The 20,759-nt window shown below is 41.3% G+C and overlaps 1 protein-coding gene across 3 annotated transcripts in view; it reads left to right on the top strand.

Moving 5' to 3' along the window:
* The window catches only part of FAF2 (Fas associated factor family member 2), a 72,705-nt gene that overhangs the window by 29,238 nt on the left and 22,708 nt on the right, over window positions 1–20,759 (top strand). For all 3 annotated transcript variants that reach the window (XM_077895458.1, XM_077895460.1, XM_077895461.1), the window contains one exon: window positions 7,111–7,179. In XM_077895458.1, coding sequence (XP_077751584.1) covers window positions 7,111–7,179 — 69 coding nt within the window. The remainder of the gene's footprint in view (window positions 1–7,110; window positions 7,180–20,759) is intronic.

Genomic DNA, 20,759 nt, shown 5'->3' with positions numbered 1-20,759 from the left:
AGAGGCAGAGACAGGCTCCATGCAGGGAGCCCGACGTGGGATTCGATCCCGGGTCTCCAGGATCGCGCCCTGGGCCAAAGGCAGGCGCTAAACCGCTGCGCCACCCAGGGATCCCTTCACTCATTGTTTCTTATTAACATGTTACATCATTAATTTGGTTACTCTTGTTACAACCAATATTGATACATTAACTCAAGTCCCTACTTTAATCAGATTTCCTTCTTTTTACCTAATTTTTTTTTTTTCCTGTTCTAGGACCCCATCTCAGATACCATATTACCCTTAGTACCCAACTTTCCTTGGGCTCCTCTTGGCTGTCACAGTTTCTCAGACGTTCCTTGTGTTTTTTTTTTTTTAAAGATTTTATTCATGAGAGAGAGAGAGAGAGAGAGAGAGGGGCAGAGACACAGGCAGAGGGAGAAGCAGGCTCTATGCAGGGAGCCCGATGTGGGACTCAAACCTGGGTCTCCAGGATCACACCCTGGGCTGAAGGTGGCGCTAAACCGCTGAGCCACCGGGGCTGCCCCACGTTCCTTGTTTTTGATGATTTTGGCAGTTTTCAGGAGTACTAGTCAGGTATTTTGTGGAATATTCCTTAGTTGGAATCTGTCTGATGTTTTTCTCATGATTGGGTGACAGTTATGGATTTTTGGGAAGGAATACCACAGAGGTAAAGTGCTTTTTTATTATATCTTATCAAGGGTACATAATGTCAACACGATTTATCACCATTGACATTGACTTGATCACCTGGTTGTAGTAGTGTTGGTAGTGTGTTGTAGGGTTTCTCAACTATAAAGTTAATCTTTTCCCCTCCTTTCCCGTATTGTACTCTTCTGGAAGAAAGTCACTGCACATAGCTCACACTTAAGGAGTAGAGAGTTATGTTCTGCTTCCTTGAAGGCATAGTATCTACACAGTCTTTTGGATTTGTTTTGCACAGGATGTTTGTTCTCCCGTATTTATTCAGTTATGTATTTATGTGGACTTCAGGATGTTTATTTTGTATTTATGATTATAATCTATGACTGTTTTGTATTTTGGTACTCAGATTTGGCCTCTGGCAGCTCTTTGAGTTGACTCTTCTTGATATACCTCCATCATTATGGGGTTCTTTGGGGCACTTCCTTACTTTTTGGCACTAGGAGATTCTCTAGGCTCACTTGTGTATTTCCTGCCCTAGTCCTAGGATCACCCATTTCTCCAAGGAACTTGGTTCCTTTTTTTGGAGAATGGTTTAGCAACTGAAATTTGGGCATTCTGTGTGCTTGTTACTGGTGTGTGTGTTGTGCTTCTAGGATCTCTGAGCTGATGGAGCAAGTACATATATACACTAAGTTAACTACTTCTGTCTATAACCATTCTGTATTAAACTAAACATGAGTTGATTCAGATGTCTCCAACTCTAATCCATTACCACATAGGTCATTCTAGACTTCTTCTGCCCTTGGTTATCTGTAATTTCCCACTTCAACTCTGAGAAAACTGGCTCCCTGCCATCTGTTAACTTAATTGTTCAGTTCCTGTATATGGTATATGTGGGTTTTTTTTTTTTTTTAGATTAATTTATTTATTCACAAGAGATAGAAAGTAAAGACATAGGCTGAGGGAGAAGCCAGCTTCCTGCAGGGAGCAGAATGCAGGACTCCATCCCGGGGCCTGCAGGGAGCGGAATGCAGGACTCCATCCTGGGGCCCCAGGATCACGCCCTGAGGCAGACGCGCAGACGCTCAGGCGCAGACGCTCAGACGCTCAGCTGCTGAGCCACCCAGGTGTCCCCCTGTATGTTTATAGATATAGTGGCTTTAAAATTAACACCCAGTGGCAAACAGCTGTATCCACTGGAGAACAGCTCTTATGTGGAGTTTCCTTTGCCTGTAGTCTTACAGACTCCATTCATTTCCACAGGTATTTACATTAGTTCCTTTACGCTTCACCCCCTTCATTGAAGTTGTTTCCATGTATTTATAACATAATTAAATTATTTTGTCGTACGTAATCTGTGTTCCATCTTAGGATCCTCTGACCTTTTAAATGATTTTTTAAAATTTAGTTGCATTAAGATTCACTCTGCTATAAAGTTCTGTGAGCTTTGACAAATACATAGTGTCATATATCCATTTGCACTTGTTGGTTTTGCACTTGTTGTCCTGCCCAGACTACTCTTTCTGCATATTTTTCCATGAATGGACCCTTACCTTTCACCAGCTTTCTGCTGAAATGTGTCATAGTGTCATATATCCATTTGCACTTGTTTTTGCACTTGTTGTCCTGCCCAGACTACTCTTTCTGCATATTTTTCCATGAATGGACCCTTACCTTTCACCAGCTTAGTGCTGAAATGTTAGCTCCTTTTAGAGGCTTTTCCTCAATCCAAAGGAATCCCCTACCCTAAAAGAGTGTTTATTTATTTGCTCTATGCGTGTGATTTGTTTTGGTCAGTCTGCCTCTGGTAGGATATAAACTTAATGAGTGCAGGAACTGAATTTGTATCCTGAGTATCTAGAATACTGGGTCAGTGAACATTTGTTGATAGATAAATAAATAGTCCTGTCCTAGGTGTGGCCATCATTGCATTATTCCTAGTGCATGGTTTTAGTTCTCACCAGTAGTGATCAAAAGCAGGCTTGTTCAGTTGGACTTCCAGTTTACCCTGATGCACTACTTACAAGAGTTTTGCATGCAAATTAGGGTATTTCAGTATATTGAAGATATATTGAGCAATTACTGATTGTTCTCTCCTATAATGTTTCTCTTTTTCTAAAAAAAAAAAAAAAAAAAAGTAAGTGACATATAGTATAATCTCTTGTCCTGGGTAGAACTATATATTACCATGAATTTCCTAGCCTGGCTATACATTAGGATTCATTGAGGAGCTTAAAGAAAAAAAAAAAAAAAAAAGATTCCTGGGCTTCATCTGTGACTTACTGATCTTCAGGAAGATTCTGCAAATTTGTGTTTTAACAGCCAGCTTAACATCTATTCAAAACATTTGGAATTTTAAGCGCCAAGGTATTAGTATGTAATGAGACTTGATGAGAATGTCTAGAGGATTTCAGTTTATAATGACAATTAGGGATCCCTGGGTGGCGCAGGGATCCCTGGGTGGCGCAGCGGTTTGGCGCCTGCCTTTGGCCCAGGGCGCGATCCTGGAGACCCAGGATCGAATCCCACATCAGGCTCCCGGTGCATGGAGCCTGCTTCTCCCTCTTCCTGTGTCTCTGCCTCTCTCTCTCTCTCTCTCTGTGACTATCATAAATAAATAAAAATTAAAAAAAAAATTTTATAATGACAATTACCAAAGCTTACATAAAGGTCTTTTTAATTTGGACTTTTTCTATAACTTTTTAAGTTACTCTGTGCTATAGATATATCCCAGATCTTGCTCTCAAGGAGCTTGTATCCTCTGATAAGGTAATAGAATGAGTATAAATAATCATGGTAGGGGCGCCTGGGTGGCTCAGTGGGTGAAGTGTCTGCCTTCAGCTCAGGTCCTGGGATTGAGCCCCACATCGGGGCTCCCTGCTCAGCAGGGAGTCTACAACCCCCTCCCTTCTGCCACTCTCCCTGGTTGTTCTCTCCCCCTCTTTCTCATAGAAAAATAAAATTCTTTTTAGAAAAATAATAATCATGGTAGAAGGTAGAAGATAATAGTTACATAAGAGAGATAGAAAACCATTTAAAGCAGAATGGCCATTCACCCTGAGAAGGTAAAAGTAGTCTAAACCTTTTATTTTATTTTTTTTAGATTTTATTTATTTATTTGAGAGAGAGCATGAGCAGAGGGGAGGAGGGAGAGGGAGAAGCAGACTCCCTGCTGAGCGGGTAGCCTGATGTGAGGCTTGATCCCAGGACCCTGGGATCATGACCTGAGCCAAGGCAGACACTTAAGTGACTGACCCACCCAGGCACCTGAGTAGAGTCTAATTCTTTTTTTTTTTTTTTTAAGATGATATTTATTTATTCATGAGAGACACAGAGAGAGAGAGGCAGAGACACAGGCAGAGGGAGAAGCAGGCTCCATGCAGGGAGCCCAATGCAGGATTTGATTCCCCGGACCTCAGGATTGCGCCCTGGGCTGAAGGTGGCGCCAAACCGCTGAGCACCCAGGCTGCCCAGTAGAGTCTAATTCTTAAAGAGAATGTATATGAGGAGGGGAAACCCTGGATGTCCCAGTCTTCTGCAAAAAGCTGTGAGAAAACTGGAAGTTAAGAGAAAAGTCGGCAGTAGCCAAATTGAGAAGAGGCCTGGAATGGTCAAAACTAAAGTCCAGACTGTTAGAACTGTGAAAGCCAGTGGTTCTTTTTTTTTTTTTTTTTTTTTTTAATTTTTTTTTTTTTTTTTTTTTTTATTTATGATAGTCACACAGAGAGTGAGAGAGAGAGAGGCAGAGACACAGGCAGAGGGAGAAGCAGGCTCCATGCACCGGGAGCCCGACGTGGGATTCGATCCCGGGTCTCCAGGATCGCGCCCTGGGCCAAAGGCAGGCGCCAAACCGCTGCGCCACCCAGGGATCCCTTTTTTTTTTTTTTTGTAAGAGGGCTGGGGAAAGACAGGGATAGAGAATTCTTTGTCTCTACACTTAGCACAGAGCCTGATGTGGGGCTCGATCTCATGACCTAAGTTGGACACTTAACCAACTGAGCCACTCAGCTGCCCCAAAGCCAATGGGTCTAATTAATAGAGCTCTAGAGTAATTAAAAGAGCTTTCCAATTTCAGTTTTGAATTTTGTACAGCCCCCGTGGTGCAGCGGTTTAGGGCCGCCTGCAGCCCAGGGCGTGATCCTGGAGACCCCGGATCGAGTCCCGCATCGGGCTTCCTGCATGGAGCCCGCTTCTCCCTCTGCCTGTGTCTCTGCCTATGTCTCTCTCTCTGAATGAATAAATAAACAAATCTTAAAAAAAAAAAAAAGAAATTTGTTTTTTTTTTAAGATTTTATTTATTTATTCATGAGAGACACAGAGACATAGGCAGAGGGAGAAGCAGGCTCCATGCAGGGAGCCTGATGCGGGACTTGAGGCTCTGGCTGGGCTGAAGGCGGCGCTAAACCGCTGAGCCACCTAGGCTGCCCCAAAAAAGAAATTTGTACAGTATTTTAAACATAAAAACACTTTTTCCTATCAAAATTTACATATTAGTTGGGTTTTTAAAAAATAAACAATTGCATACCTAAATAATACAAACTTCAGGTTTTTTGTTTTTTTAAGGTCTGGAAAGGACAATCAGTCCAAAAACTAAGTCCCTTATGGTGCACATAAAGGAAGCTAAATCTTTTATTATTTATTCTATTTAAATATTTTATTTATTTATTCATGAGAGACACAGAGAGAGAGGTAGAGACACAGGCAGAGGGAGAAGCAGGATCCCTGCAGGAAGCCCGACACGGGACTGGATCCTAATCCGGGATCATATCCTGAACAGAAGGCAGACACTCAACCGCTGAGCCACCCAGGCTTCCCTATTATCATCATTATTATTATTTTTAAAGACTTTACTTATTCATAAGAGACAGGCAGGGACATAGGTAGAGGGAGAAGCAGGTTCTCTATGGAGAGCCCGATGCAGGACTTAATTCCAGGACCCTAGGATCAAGACCTGAGCCAAAGGCAGATGCTTAACTACTGAACCACCCAGGTGTCCTACTAAAATATTTTAGAATTAAATCCTAAGGGGTTAAAGCGTGTCCATGGTTATAGGGTACAGAAATAAGGCGGAACCTCAGGCTCCTGATTCAGAAGTGCATGTTACCACAATATTGTGAGGTTGAGATCAGTCTCTTTCTCCTGCTGCTTGCTGGTTGTTAAGAGGAATTTCTTTAGAACAGAGACTTTATCCTATTCATTTCTGTATGTATCTTTTGGGCATAGTAAGCAGTATATAGAATAGACAATAACAATAGACATTTGTTATATGAAAGGATAGATGGATGGATTTGGCTTTTGTATTAGACCTCAAAAGAAGTCTAGGATTTAGCTTTGTGCAAATTTCTGGTTATTATAAACTTCAGAAGAGATGGCAGGCCCAGGGATTAAATTAAGAGTCATCTGAGTAGAAAGGGCAGTTAAAGACTAAGAATTAAATGAGATTGTGGGTGTGGAGGTTGAGGCACCTGAGTGGCTTAGTTGGTTTAGTGTCTGACTCTTGGTTTTGGTTCAGGTCATGATTTCAGGGTCATGAGATTGAGCCTCATGTCGGGCTCCACGCTTAGTACAGAGTCTGCTTCAGATTCCCTGCTCCCTTCTCAGTACATACATATATACATACAAACAATCTTTAAATAAGATTTCCAGAGAGGGGGAGGTATAGAGAGATGAAAGGACATTCCATGTAGAGGGGTGGAAGACGAGGAGCCAGAGAAGGAACAAAGTGAAATCTGAGAACAGTCCAAGGAGAAGGGAAAAGGGAAAAATACCATAGGGAAATCTAAGTGGGACACCTGGGTGACTCAGCGGTTGGGTGTCTGCCTTCGGCTCAGGGCGTGATCCCAGAGTGTGGGATCGGGTCCCTCATCGGGCTCCCTGTGAGGGGCCTGCTTCTCCCTCTGCCTGTGTCTCTGCCTCTCTCTTTGTGTGTTTCTCATGAATAAATTATAAATAAATAAATCTTTAAAAAAAATAGGGAAGTCTATGAATAACAGACTCAGTTTTACACAGTTCATGTTATAAGGTAGGTTATATGCTAGTAGGCAAAATGATGTAAGTTATTGAAAGGCATTACCTTTTCTCAGGAAACTTGTATTTTTATATTATTATGTATTATAAACAAGTGTTGAATTAAAGAATATTTTGCTGGACCCAGTGGTTGAAGAAATATTTAATTTTTTTAAACTTAAATTTGAGAGGAGAAATTGATTTTAATCACTAGTTATCTTAATTGAAAGCCTTGAAGTTTTAAATGGTAAGAAACTCATTCTTTTGTTCTATAGGAGTAATACCTGCTATAACTGACTAGATAAATTCTGAATAGTGACATTTTTGCCATCTTTGAAGACCTATCTTCAATACTTTTCAATGTAGTTTCCCAGCAGCATTCATAAGTATTAGGGAAATATCTACCTATATACTGTTGGTTTCTCCCTAAGTAACTTTTTGGTTTTTCCTTCTTTTCAGGATCTGACTGGCATAGAATCTATGGATCAATGTCGCCATACCTTGGAACAGCATAACTGGAACATAGAGGTATACTGGAATTCATTCTGAGCTTATTTCTTTTTTCCTGGTTTGATGAACCAAAGACCACTTTTCCACAGCAAGAATTCTCTCTTCATAGTTTCTTTTTCCTTCAAATTTACAACTCTTTAGTCTTTAAATGTGTAGGAAAGATAAAAATTATGATCACAGTGGACACCTGGGTGGCTGGGTGGTTGAGTGTCTGCCTTTGGCTCAGGGTGTGGTCCTGGGATTAAGTCCCCCATCAGGCTCCCTATGGGGAGTCTGCTTCTCCCTTTGCCTATGTCTGCCTCTCTCTCTGTCTTTCATGAATAAATGAATAAAATCTTTTTAAAAAAATTATGATCAAAGTTTATTATAAAATTAAGGGGCACCTGAGTGGCGTAGTGAGTTAAGTATCTGTCGTTGGTTCCAGTCATGATTCCAGGGTCCTGGGATTGATCCCTATATGGAGCTTCCCCCTCGGTGGGAATCTGCTTCTCTCTTTAAACCCCCCCCCCATTCTCTCTCTCTCTCTCTCTCTCTCTAAGTAAATAAAATCTTTAGAAGAGGGCAGCCCCAATGGCCCAGTGGTTTAGTGCCGCCTTCAGCCCAGGTTGTGATCCTGGAGACCTGGGATCAAGTCCCGCCTCAGGCTCCCTGCATGGAGCCTGCTTCTCCCTCTGCCTGTGCCTCTGCCTCTCTCTATCTTTGTCTGTCATGAATTTTTTTTTTTTTTTTTTTTAAAGATTTTATTTATTTATTCATGATAGTCACACAGAGAGAGACAGAGAGGCAGAGACACAGGCAGAGGGAGAAGCAGGCTCCATGCACCGGGAGCCCGACGCGGGACTCGATCCCGGGTCTCCAGGATCGTGCCCCGGGCCAAAGGCAGGCGCCAAACCGCTGTGCCACCCAGGGATCCCTGTCTGTCATGAATTTAAAAAAAAAAATCTTTAGAAGAAAAGTGTATTATAAAATTTTATAAAAGATGATGACCGAGGATACCCCGTGGCTCAGCAGTTGAGCATCTGTCTTTTGCTCGGGGTATGATCCCGGAGTTCCAGGATCGAGTCCCACATCGGGCTCCTTGCATGGAGCCTGCTTCTCCCTCTGCCTGTGTCTCTGCCTCTCTCTGTGTCTCTCATGAATAAAATAAAATCTTAAAAAAATAAAAGGTATGATGACTGGGAAACCTGGGTTGCTCGGCAGTTTAGCGCCGTCTTCGGCCCAGGGTGTGATCCTGGAGACCTGGGATCGAGTCCCACGTCAGGCTCCCTCCTGGAATCTGCTTCTCCCTCTGCCTGTGTCTCTGCCTCTCTCTCTCTGTGTCTCTCATGAATAAATAAATAAAATCTTTTAAAAAATAAAAAAAATTAAAAAGGATAATGACCAGATCCCTCTGTGTAATGATCTCCCTCTTTATTTTTTTCTCAGTGGCTCTTTGGAAAAACTTGATTTTTATGTATTTGGTTTGTAACTAAATACCTTAATGTGAACGAACCTCTTATTGCATATTTTATAGTTTATTCTTTTATATTTTCTTGGTAGCTAGCTGTGTCATCTGCAACTCTTGATTTTTTCCCCCATATATAGATCTTTTATTTCTTTTACTTGATCATTGAATTTCTAGAACAACAGTGTCACTTAGTAATAATAGCAAACATTGGCCTCTAATGTTTTATTATCGAGTGTGATGTTGTTTTGAGATACATCACTAGAGATTAGTAAGCTCCATGAGAGCAGAGATTTTTTTTTTAAGATTATTTATTTATTTATTCATAGAGACACAGAGAGAGAGAGAGAGAGAGAGGCGCAGAGACACAGGCAGAGGGAGAAGCAGGCACCATGCAGGGAGCCTGACGTGGGACTCGATCCAGGGTCTCCAGGATCATGCCCTAGGCTGCAGGTGGCGCTAAACTGCTGCGCCACCGAGGCTGCCCCTATTTTTTGGTTTTGTTAATAACTGCTGTCTTCCTAGCATCTGAAACATTCCAGCACATCATTAGGCATTCAATAAATATCTGCCAACTATTTTCCAATTTTAGTATATTCATACGATCTCTGTTGAGATTACTGTTTTAATTATAGTATGTTAATTGAAGAGGGTGCTAGATTTCATAAAATATTCCTGAGTTATATTTAGTTATTCAACACACTTTTGAGCAACTAAATTCTAGGTCTGGCACTATACCAGAGAACAAGATTAATATCCTACTCCCGTGGAGCTTAATTCTAGATAATTTCAATTTGTAATAAATGCTGTGAATAAGATGAGTGTAGAAAATGTCACAGGATCTGAGAGTTATTCTAAATAGGGTGGTAAAGTAAGGCATTTCTGAGGAGGTTATATTTGAGCTGACACCTGAATGATGAATATGAGCATTTGGGGCAGGGAATGTGTTTTAGACAGAGGGAATGAATGATGTTGCTCTGTATGATAATTTTGTGCTATCTCCTTGTTAGATTTTTATTTCAAGCATGTGCTGGCTTTATAAGATGACTGACTTGATAAAATGAATTGAAAAGGGTACATAGCGTAGATTTGAAAGAAAGCACATGAAAATTTATTTCTGCCAATTTTCTTTTAACTTTTTCAAGTTTCCCCCCATCATTCATAATTTGCTATATCTTTCTCTTTTAATATTTTATTTATTTATTTATTTGAGAGAGAGACAGAGGACAAGCAGGGGAGGGGCAGAGGGAGAGGGAGAAACAGACTCCCCATTGAGCAGGGAGCCTGACATGGGGCTCAATCCCAGGACCCTGGGATCATGACCTGAACCGAAGGCAGATGTTAAACCAACTGAGCCATCCAGGTGCCCCTTTACTACATCTTTCTTGATAAGCTTTCTTAGAAGATGCTTTTTTCTCAGAGATTTTCTCTCTCTCTCTCTTTTTTTTTTACATAGGCTATACAAAGGAACATATCTTCTGCTCTTTTCTGTATCTATTGTTGCCCCTTCTCTTTTTTTTTATTTTTATTTTTTTTAAGATTTTATTCATTTGAGAGAGAGAGCTTGTGTACAGGTGGGGAGAGAAGCAGAGGAAGAGGGAGAAGCAGACTCCCCCTTGAGCCCATGATGGGCTTCATCCCAGAACCCTGAACTTATGACCCGAACTGAAGGCAGAGACACTTAACCAACTGTTTCACCCAGGCACCACTTCTTTTTTCCCTTCTTAATAAGTGAGACTTGATGGAGACTGGTTTATTTTATTGTTTATGTGTTTGGTTTATGAAAAGCTCTTGTATTTATCAGCTCCTTTTTTCTGTGCTTTTTTTTTTTTAATTTAAGAAAAATCTAAAAAAAACCCCCAAAAAATTTTTAAAAAAAATATTTTCACACTTCTTTTAGATCTGTACTCTTTTTTTAGCATATTGATTTTTATAGCTTGGTTAATTTATTTGTGTTCTTTCTTGCATTTAAGGTTATGAATTTCTTCTGAAAATATATTTTTAAAGTTTAGATTTTCTTTGACCCAAAAGTTATTTAGGAACATACATGGAATTCCTCATATCTTGTTTTTTTGTTTATTATTTTCATATTAATTTTTCATTTTATTTCATATAGATATGTATTGAGGTTTTTGTGTCTTAATAATGTTCCATTAACGTTATGAAATATATATGTGTGTGTGTGTGTGTGTGTATATATATATATATATAATTTTTTTTGTTTGTTTGTTTAATTCATGAGAGACACATAGAGACAGAAACACAGGCAGAGGGAGAAGCAAGCTCCATGCAGGGAGCCTGGTGTGGGACTTGATCCTGGGACTAGAATCATGTCCTGAGCCGAAGGCAGATGCTCAACTTGACACTGAGCCACCCAGGCGTCCCATGAAATAAATTTTTTTAATTCATATTTTAAAAGAGAAAAATATAAAGTGAAAAACCATGTACCTACCATCCAGCTCCTGAAAGCCAGACATTTTGCAATACTTATTTCAAATTTCTTTTAAACAAATAAGGGGATGCCTGGGTGGCTCAGCGGTTGGGCACTTGCCTTCTGCTCAGGTCATGATGCGGGATCCAGGATTGAGTCTCGAATCCGGCTTCTTCCGGGGAGCCTGCTTCTCCCTCGGCATATGTCTCTGCCCCTCTCTCTCAGTCTGTCTCTCTCATGAATAAATATAAATGTTAAAAAATATATATATATGGATAAAATAATCAACAAAACTAAAAAGAATGGGAGAAGATATTTGCAAACAACATCTCTGATAAAGGGTTTAGTATGCAAAATCTATAAAGAACTTATCAGACTCAACACCCAGAAACCAAATAATCCTGTTAAGAAATGGGCAGAAGACATGAATAGACATTTTTCCAAAAAAGACATCTCAGTGTCTAACAGACACATAAAAAGATGCTCAACATCATTCATCATAGGGGGAATACAAATCAAAACCACAATGAGATACCACCTCACAGCTGTCAGAATGGCTAAAGTGAACAGCACAAGAAACAACAGATGTTGGCAAGGATTTGGTGAACCCTCTTGCACTGTTGGTAGGAATGTAAACTGGTGCAGCTGCTCTAGAAAACACTGGAGATTCTTCAAAAAGTTAAGAGTAGAACTACCCTACAATCCACCAATTGCACTATTAGGTATTTACCCAAAGGATACAAAACTACAGATTGAAAGGGCTACATGCCCTCCAGTGTTTATAGCAGCATTATCAATAGCCCAAATGTCCATTGATGAATGGATAAAGAAGATGGGGTGTATGTATACACACACACACACACACACACACACACAATGGGATATTAGCCATGAAAAAGAATGAAATTTTGTGATTTACAATGATGTGGGTGGAACAAGAGTGTATTATGTTAAGCAAAATAAGTCAGAGAATGACAAATGCCATATGGTTTTACTCATATGTAGAATTTTTTTAATTTATTTTTTATTGGTGTACAATTTACCAACATACAGAATAACCCCCAGTGCCCGTCACCCATTCACTCCCACCCCCCGCCCTCCTCCCCTTCTAGCACCCCTAGTTCGTTTCCCAGAGTTAGGAGTCTTTATGTTCTGTCTCCCTGTCTGATATTTCCCACACATTTCTTCTCCCTTCCCTTATATTCCCTTTCACTATTATTTATATTCCCCAAATGAATGAGACCATATAATGTTTGTCCTTCTCCGATTGACTTATTTCACTCAGCATAATACCCTCCAGTTCCACCCACGTTGAAGCACATGGTGGGTATTTGTCGTTTCTAATGGCTGAGTAATATTCCATTGTATACATAAACCACATCTTCTTTATCCATTCATCTTTCGATGGACACCGAGGCTCCTTCCACAGTTCGGCTATTGTGGCCATTGCTGCTATAAACATCGGGGTGCAGGTTGTCCCGGCGTTTCATTGCATCTGTATCTTTGAGGTAAATCCCCAACAGTGCAATTGCTGGGTTGTAGGGCAGATCTAGTTTTAACTCTTTGAGGAACCTCCACACAGTTTTCCAGAGTGGCTGCACCAGTTCACATTCCCACCAACAGTGTAAGGGGGTTCCCTTTTCTCCGCATCCTCTCCAACATTTGTGGTTTCCTGCCTTGTTAATTTTCCCCATTCTCACCAGTGTGAGGTGGTGTATCTCATTGTGGTTTTGATTTGTATTTCCCTGATGGCAAGTGATGCAGAGCATTTTCTCATGTGCATGTTGGCCATGTCTGTGTCTTCCTCAGTGAGATTTCTGTTCATGTCTTTTGCCCATTTCATGATTGGATTGTTTGTTTCTTTGGTGTTGAGTTTAATAAGTTCTTTATAGATCTTGGAAACTAGCTCTTTATCTGATATGTCATTTGCAAATATCTTCTCCCATTCTGTAGGTCGCCTTTTAGTTTTGTTGACTGTATCCTTTGCTGTGCAAAAGCTTCTTATCTTGATGAAGCCCCAATAGTTCATTTTTGCTTTTGTTTCTTTTGCCTTCGTGGATGTATCTTTCAAGCAGTTACTGTAACCAAGTTCATAAAAGGGTGTTGCCTGTGTTCTCCTCTAGGATTTTTTTTTTTTTAATTTTTATTTATTTATGATAGTCACACAGAGAGAAAGAGAGAGAGGCAGAGACACAGGCAGAGGGAGAAGCAGGCTCCACGCACCAGGAGCCCGATGTGGGATTCGATCCCGGGTCTCCAGGATCGCGCCCTGGGCCAAAGGCAGGCGCCAAACCACTGCGCCACCCAGGGATCCCTCTCCTCTAGGATTTTGATGGAATCTTGTCTCACATTTAGATCTTTCATCCATTTTGAGTTTCTCTTTGTGTATGGTGTAAGACAATGGTCTAGTTTCATTCTTCTGCATGTGGCTGTCCAATTTTCCCAGCACCATTTATTGAACAGACTTTCTTCCGATGGATAGTCTTTCCTCCTTTATCGAATATTAGTTGACCATAAAGTTGAGGGTCCACTTCTGGATTCTCTATTCTTTTTTTTTTTTTTTTTTTTATAAATTTTTATTTATTTATGATAGTCTCACAGAGAGAGAGAAAGAGAGAGGCAGAGACACAGGCAGAGGGAGAAGCAGGCTCCATGCAGGGAGCCTGACGTGGGATTCGATCCCGGGTCTCCAGGATCGCGCCCTGGGCCAAAGGCAGGCGCCAAACCGCTGCGCCACCCAGGGATCCCTGGATTCTCTATTCTGTTCCATTGATCTATGTGTCTCTTTTTGTGCCAGTACCACACTGTCTTGATGACCACAGCTTTGTAGTACAACCTGAAATCTGGCATTGTGATGCCCCCAGATAGGGTTTTCTTTTTTAAAATTCCCCTGGCTATTCAGGGTCTTTTCTGATTCCACACAAATCTTAAAATAATTTGTTCTAACTCTCTGAAGAAAGTCCATGGTATTTTGATAGGGATTGCATTAAACGTGTATATTGCCCTGGGTAACATCGACATTTTCACAATATTAATTCTGCCATTCCATGAGCATGGAATATTTTTCCATCTCTTTGTGTCTTCCTCAATTTCTTTCAGAAGTGTTCTATAGTTTTTAGGATATAGGTCCTTTACCTCTTTGGTTAGGTTTATTGCTAGGTATCTTATGCTTTTGGGTGCAATTGTAAGTGGGATTGACTCCTTAATTTCTCTTTCTTCGGTCTCATTGTTAGTGTATAGAAATGCCACTGATTTCTGGGCATTGATTTTGTATCCTGCCACGCTACCAAATTGCTGTATGAGTTCTAGCAATCTTGGGGTGGAGACTTTTGGGTTTACTATGTAGAGTATCATGTCATCGGTGAAGAGGGAGAGTTTGACTTCTTTGCCAATTTGAATGCCTTTAATGTCTTTTTGTTGTCTGATTGCTGAGGCTAGGACTTCCAGTACTATGTTAAATAGCAGTGGTGAGAGTGGACATCCCTGTTTTGTTCCTGATCTTAAGGGAAAGGCTCCCAGTGCTTCCCCATTGAGAATCATATTTGCTGTGGGCTTTTTGTAGATGGCTTTTAAGATGTTGAGGAATGTTCCCTCTATCCCTACACTCTGAAGAGTTTTGATCAGAAATGGATGCTGTATTTTGTCAAATGCTTTCTCTGCATCTAATGAGAGGATCATATGGTTCTTGGTTTTTCTCTTGCTGATATGATGAATCACATTGATTGTTTTATGGGTGTTGAACCAGCCTTGTGTCCCGGGGATAAATCCTACTTGGTCATGGTGAATAATTTTCTTAATGTACTGTTGGATCCTATTGGCTAGTATCTTGTTGAGAATTTTTGCATCCATGTTCATCAGGGATATCGGTCTGTAATTCTCCTTTTTGGTGGGTTCTTTGTCTGGTTTTGGAATTAAGGTGATGCTGGCCTCATAGAACGAATTTGGAAGTACTCCATCTCTTTCTAGCTTTCCAAACAGCTTTAGGAGAATAGGTATGGTTTCTTCTTTAAACGTTTCATAGAATTCCCCTGGGAAGCCATCTGGCCCTGGACCTTTGTGTCTTGGGAGGTTCTTGATGACTGCTTCAATTTCCTCCCTGGTTATTGGCCTGTTCAGGTTTTCTATTTCTTCCTGTTCCAGTTTTGGTAGTTTGTGGCTTTCCAGGAATGCGTCCATTTCTTCTAGATTGCCTAATTTATTGGTGTATAGCTGTTCATAATATGTTTTTAAAATTGTATTTCCTTGGTGTTGGTAGTGAACTCTCCTTTCTCATTCATGATTTTATTAATTTGAGTCTTCTCTCTCTTCTTTTTAATAAGGCTGGCTAATAGTTTATCTATCTTATTCTTTCAAAGAACCAACTCCTGGTTCTGTTGATCTGTTCCACAGTTCTTCTGGTCTCGATTTCGTTGAGTTCTGCTCGAATCTTTATTAACTCTCTTCTTCTGCTGGGTGTAGGATCTATTTGATGTTTTTTCTCTAGCTCCTTTATGTGTAAGGTTAGCTTTTGTATTTGAGTTCTTTCCAGTTTTTGAATGGATGCTTGTATTGCGATGTATTTCCCCCTCAGGACAGCTTTTGCTGCATCCCAAAGATTTTGAACGGTTGTATCTTCATTCTCATTAGTTTCCATGAATCTTTTTAATTCTTCCTTAATTTCCTGGTTGACCCTTTCATCTTTTAGCAGGATGGTCCTTAACCTCCACGTGTTTGAGGTCCTTCCAAACTTCTTGTTGTCATTTAGTTCTAATTTCAAGGCATTATGGTCTGAGAATATGCAGGGGACGATCCCAATCTTTTGGTATCGGTTCAGACCCGATTTGTGACCCAGTATGTGGTCTCTTCTGGAGAAAGTTCCATGTGCACTTGAGAAGAATGTGTATTCAGTTGAGTTTGGATGTAAAGTTCTGTAGATATCTGTGAAATCCATCTGGTCCAGTGTATCATTTAAAGCTCTCGTTTCTTTGGAGATGTTGTGCTTAGAAGACCTATCGAGTATAGAAAGAGCTAGATTGAAGTCACCAAGTATAAGTGTATTATTATCTAAGTATTTCTTCACTTTGGTTATTAATTGATTGATATACTTGGCAGCTCCCACATTCGGGGCATATATATTGAGGATTGTTAAGTCCTCTTGTTGGATAGATCCTTTAAGTATGATATAGTGTCCCTCTTCATCTCTCACTACAGTCTTCGGGGTAAATTTTAGTTTATCTGATATAAGGATGGCTACCCCTGCTTTCTTTTGAGGACCATTTGAATGGTAAATGGTTCTCCAACCTTTTATTTTCAGGCTGTAGGTGTCCTTCTTTCTAAAATGAGTCTCTTGTAGACAGCAAATAGATGGGTCCTGCTTTTTTATCCAGTCTGAAACCCTGCACCTTTTGATGGGGTCATTGCCTTCACGTTCAGAGTTACTATTGAGAGATATGAGTTTAGTGTCACCATGATATCTATTCAGTCCTTGTTTTTGTGGATTGTTGCACTGAACTTCTTCTTAAAGGGGAATTTTAAGAGTCCCCCTTAAAATTTCTTGCAGAGCTGGTTTGTAGGTCACATATTCTTTCAGTTCCTGCCTGTCTTGGAAGCTCTTTATCACTCCTTCCATTTTGAATGAGAGCGTTGCTGGATAAAGTATTCTTGGTTGCATGTTCTTCTCATTTAGGACCCTGAATATATCTTGCCAGCCCTTTCTGGCCTGCCAGGTCTCTGTGGAGAGGTCTGCTGTTACCCTAATACTCCTCCCCATAAAAGTCAGGGATTTCTTGTCTCTTGCTGCTTTAAGGATCTTCTCTTTATCTTTGGAATTTGCAAGCTTAACTATTAAATGTCGAGGTGTTGAACAGTTTTTATTGATTTTAGGGGGGGATCTCTCTATTTCCTGGATCTGAATGCCTGTTTCCCTTCCCAGATTAGGAAAGTTTTCAGCTAGGATTTTTTCAAATACATATTCTGGCCCTCTGTCCCTTTTGGCGCCCTCGGGAACCCCAATTAAACGTAGGTTTTTCTTCCTCAGGCTGTCGTTTATTTCCCTTAATCTATCTTCATGGTCTTTTAATTGTTTGTCTCTTTTTTCCTCAGTTTCCCTCTTTGCCATCAACTTGTCTTTTTTTTTTTTTTTTTTTTATCAACTTGTCTTCTATGTCACTCACTCGTTCTTCCACCTCGTTAACCCTTGTCGTTAGGACTTCTAGTTTCGATTGCATCTCATTCAATTGATTTTTAATTTCTGCCTGATTAGCTCTAAATTCTGCAGTCATGAAGTCTCTTGAGGCCTTTATGCTTTTTTCTAGAGCCACCAGTAGCTGTATAATAGTGCTTCTGAATTGGCTTTCTGACTTTGAATTGTAATTCAGATTTTGTAACTCTGTGGGAGAGAGGACTGTTTCTGATTCTTTCTTTTGAGGTGAGGTTTCTTTCTAGTCATTTTGCTCAGTGCAGAGTGGCCAAAAGCAAGTTGTATTGGGAAAAGGAGAAAAAGAGAGAAAAAAAAAGAAAAAAGAGAAAAGAAAAAAGGAAGAAAAAAAGAAGAGAAAAAGAAAGGGAAAAAAGGGTGGGGGAAGGAAATCAAAAAGCAAAACAAAACAAAACAAAACAAAAAAAACTAACAAAAAAACAAAACGAAAACAACAACAAAACCACGGGGCAGTATCTTCTGTTTCTGTATACTTTAAGTCCCTTGACTTCCCCTGGAACTTGTCCGTCTAGCTGGTCTTCTGGGGGAGGGGCCTGTTGTGCTGATTTTCAGGTGTTAGCACTTGGGGGGGCTGCTCAGCCCCCTGCCTGGTGCAGGGCTTAGTGGGGGTTGTTTACCCCGTGAGGCCCCGGGAGGAACAACCCCAGTGGCAGCGGCCAGCTCTGGAGCCCTGGATTTAGCCCCTGCAGTAACTACAGAGCTCTACGTCTGCAGGGCCTGGAGGCTCCGGGGCGGGGCCGCTGATCTGCTCAGATTGGGGCAGGAGCGTCCTTGTGGTCCTGGGCCCTCCCGGCCTCTGCCTGTCCCCGGGGGTAGGCCGGATCCTGGGCTGTGTCCCGGCGCCCTGTGCTCCAGGGCCTGCGCTTGTTGGATTCGCGCTCCCGGCCGCGCAGCCCCCTCCGCGGAGCCGCGGCCCAAGCCCCTCCAGGCTGCTCCCGGGTCCAGCCGTGCGTGCTGCAGCCCTAGGAAGCTCGGCGCACTCTCCCGGGGCGCAGTTCCTCTGTTACTTGTCCCAGGGAGCCCGAGGGCACCCCCGCCCTCCTGGGGTCCTGCTCCAACTCCCTGTGAGCCCCTTTCCACCTGGGAAGATTGGTGCAGCTCCTGCTTCTCCAGGACGGGGCTCTCCTGTCCTGGAGACACTCGGCCCCGGCCTCAGCCTGGCTCCTCGTGGGGCCCCTCCCCCTTGGAGGCCTTTTGTTTCTTTATTTCTTTTTCCCCAGTCTTCCTACCTTGATAGAAGCACGAACTCTTCTCACTGTAGCATTCCAGCTGTTCTCTCTTTAAATCTCAGGCCGAATTCGTAGATTTTCAGGATGATTTGAAGGTTTTCTAGGTAATTTGGTGGGGACACATGATTTGGAGACCCTACTCTCCGGCCATCTTGCCCCTCCTCTCATATGTAGAATTTAAGAAAGAAAACAACTTTTCATTGTCTTTTACATTGAAATCGATTGATCTATCTTGCAATTTTTGTTGTTGTTGTTTAGTTTCTTATGAATGGTCTTTTTTTGAAAGATTATTTATTGGGGCACCTGGGTGGCTCTGTGGTTGAGCAGTCTGCCTTCACCTTGGGTCTTGAGATTGAGTCCTACATGAGGCTCCCTGCAGGGAGCCTGCTTCTCCCTCTGCTTATGTCTCTGCCTCTTTCTCTCTGTGTCTCTCATGAATAAATAAATACAGTCTTTAAAATAAAGAAATAAAAAATACTATTTATTTTAAAGAGAGAGCACACATGTTGCCAGCAGTGGGGAGAAGCAGAGAGAGAGACAAGCAGACTCCATGCTGAGTGAGGGGCCTCTCTTGGAGCTCACACCCACAACCCTGATGAGATCATGACCCCAGCTGGAAATCAAGAGTTGGACGTTCAGCTGACCCCTGGGCGCCCCATGAATGGTCTTTTTAATGTAATTAGTAGATAGTTTCACACACAGTTTTTTGAGAGCCGTCACTTTTCTTCAATTATTTTTTTGAGGTATAGCCTTAATTTTTATTTGTTTTAATTAAAAATGGTTTTTGTTGAAGTGTAATTGGTATTTAACATTATATTAGTTTTAGGTATAATGATTTCAGTATTTATATTGCAAAATGATCACCACAATAAGTCTGGTTAGTGGTATCTGTCAACATACATACAGTTGTTTTTTTTTTAATTTTTATTTATTTATGATAGTCACAGAGAGAGAGAGAGAGGCAGAGACACAGGCAGAGGGAGAAGCAGGCTCCATGCACCGGGAGCCCGACGTGGGATTCGATCCCGGGTCTCCAGGATCCTGCCCTGGGCCAAAGGCAGGCGCCAAACCGCTGTGCCACCCAGGGATCCCCATACATACAGTTTTTTTTGTTTTTTTTTTTTCTCGTAATGAAAACTTCTAAGATCTACTTTTATCAGTTCATTAGCTCCCATCATCCTTGAAGCCCACTGGCCACTCACCTCTTGCTTTTGTGCCCTGACTCTGCCTATGGAGAAAATATTTGGACATGAGTGGCATTAGGACTCTCGATCCAGTCATCTCTTTCTTAAGTTATACCTCTAGTTCTTTCCTGTGTTGAATGTCCCCCATACTTGTTTCCCAAGAATAAATGGTTCCTTAAAGGCTATCATGAGTCAAAAGTGGAATTGGCAGCAGCAGATTAATATCTGGGTGTCTGCCACCTGCTTCTCCTCCCCACCACCACCCCCATTACTTATGTAGGTATGGTTGTCTTGTAAAAAGCCAAACTGTTGAGTACCAGTTTAAAGAGGAAATCTAAGCACATCTAGCAAGGTAGTAGTGTTAGTTGGCAGTAGGTACTCAGTTCCCTGCCATGTGAAATGCTCTATAGGACTGCTTGAGTATCCTTCCAGCGTGGCAATTGACTTAGTGTTTAACTTGATTCTGTCTGTGTTGAAGACTACATCTGATCTCTCTTTCACCATCCTGGGCTTTGTGCTTTGTGCTGTCTTTGTTTTTTTTTTGTTTGTTTTTTTTTTTTTTTTTTTTTTTTGTGCTGTCTTTGTCACTTTTCTTTGTCACTCCCCTTGTCACTTGCCTCCCTAAGGTCCCACTGTAAAGTAATTGATGTATGTTGTACTTTGTAAGGATCTTTGACCATTGCATGATTTTGTAACTTCAAGCATTGATTATTTGGAAAATAGGGTTCCTTGAATTAATACAGATTTCCTAAATGTTACATTTTACTGTATAATTTAATGTCTTAATAACACCACCAAACTCATCAGAAAAGCTTTTAAAAAGTATTAGAAATTGGGATCCCTGGGTGGCGCAGCGGTTTGGCACCTGCCTTTGGCCCAGGGCGCGATCCTGGAGACCCGGGATCGAGTCCCACGTCGGGCTCCCGGTGCATGGAGCCTGCTTCTCCCTCTGCCTGTGTCTCTGCCTCTCTCTCTCTCACTGTGTGCCTATCATAAATTAAAAAAAAAAAAAAAAAAAAATTTAAAAAGTATTAGAAATTGCCAGGTTTACAATGGCAAACAGAAGTTTTCCAAAATTCTACTTTTTGCCTGGAAGATCTAATTTATATAATTG

This window comes from Canis aureus, chromosome 4, assembly GCF_053574225.1.
Source record: "Canis aureus isolate CA01 chromosome 4, VMU_Caureus_v.1.0, whole genome shotgun sequence".
NCBI classification, from domain to species: domain Eukaryota; kingdom Metazoa; phylum Chordata; class Mammalia; order Carnivora; family Canidae; genus Canis; species Canis aureus.
This window is presented reverse-complemented; position numbering and strand designations above follow the sequence as displayed.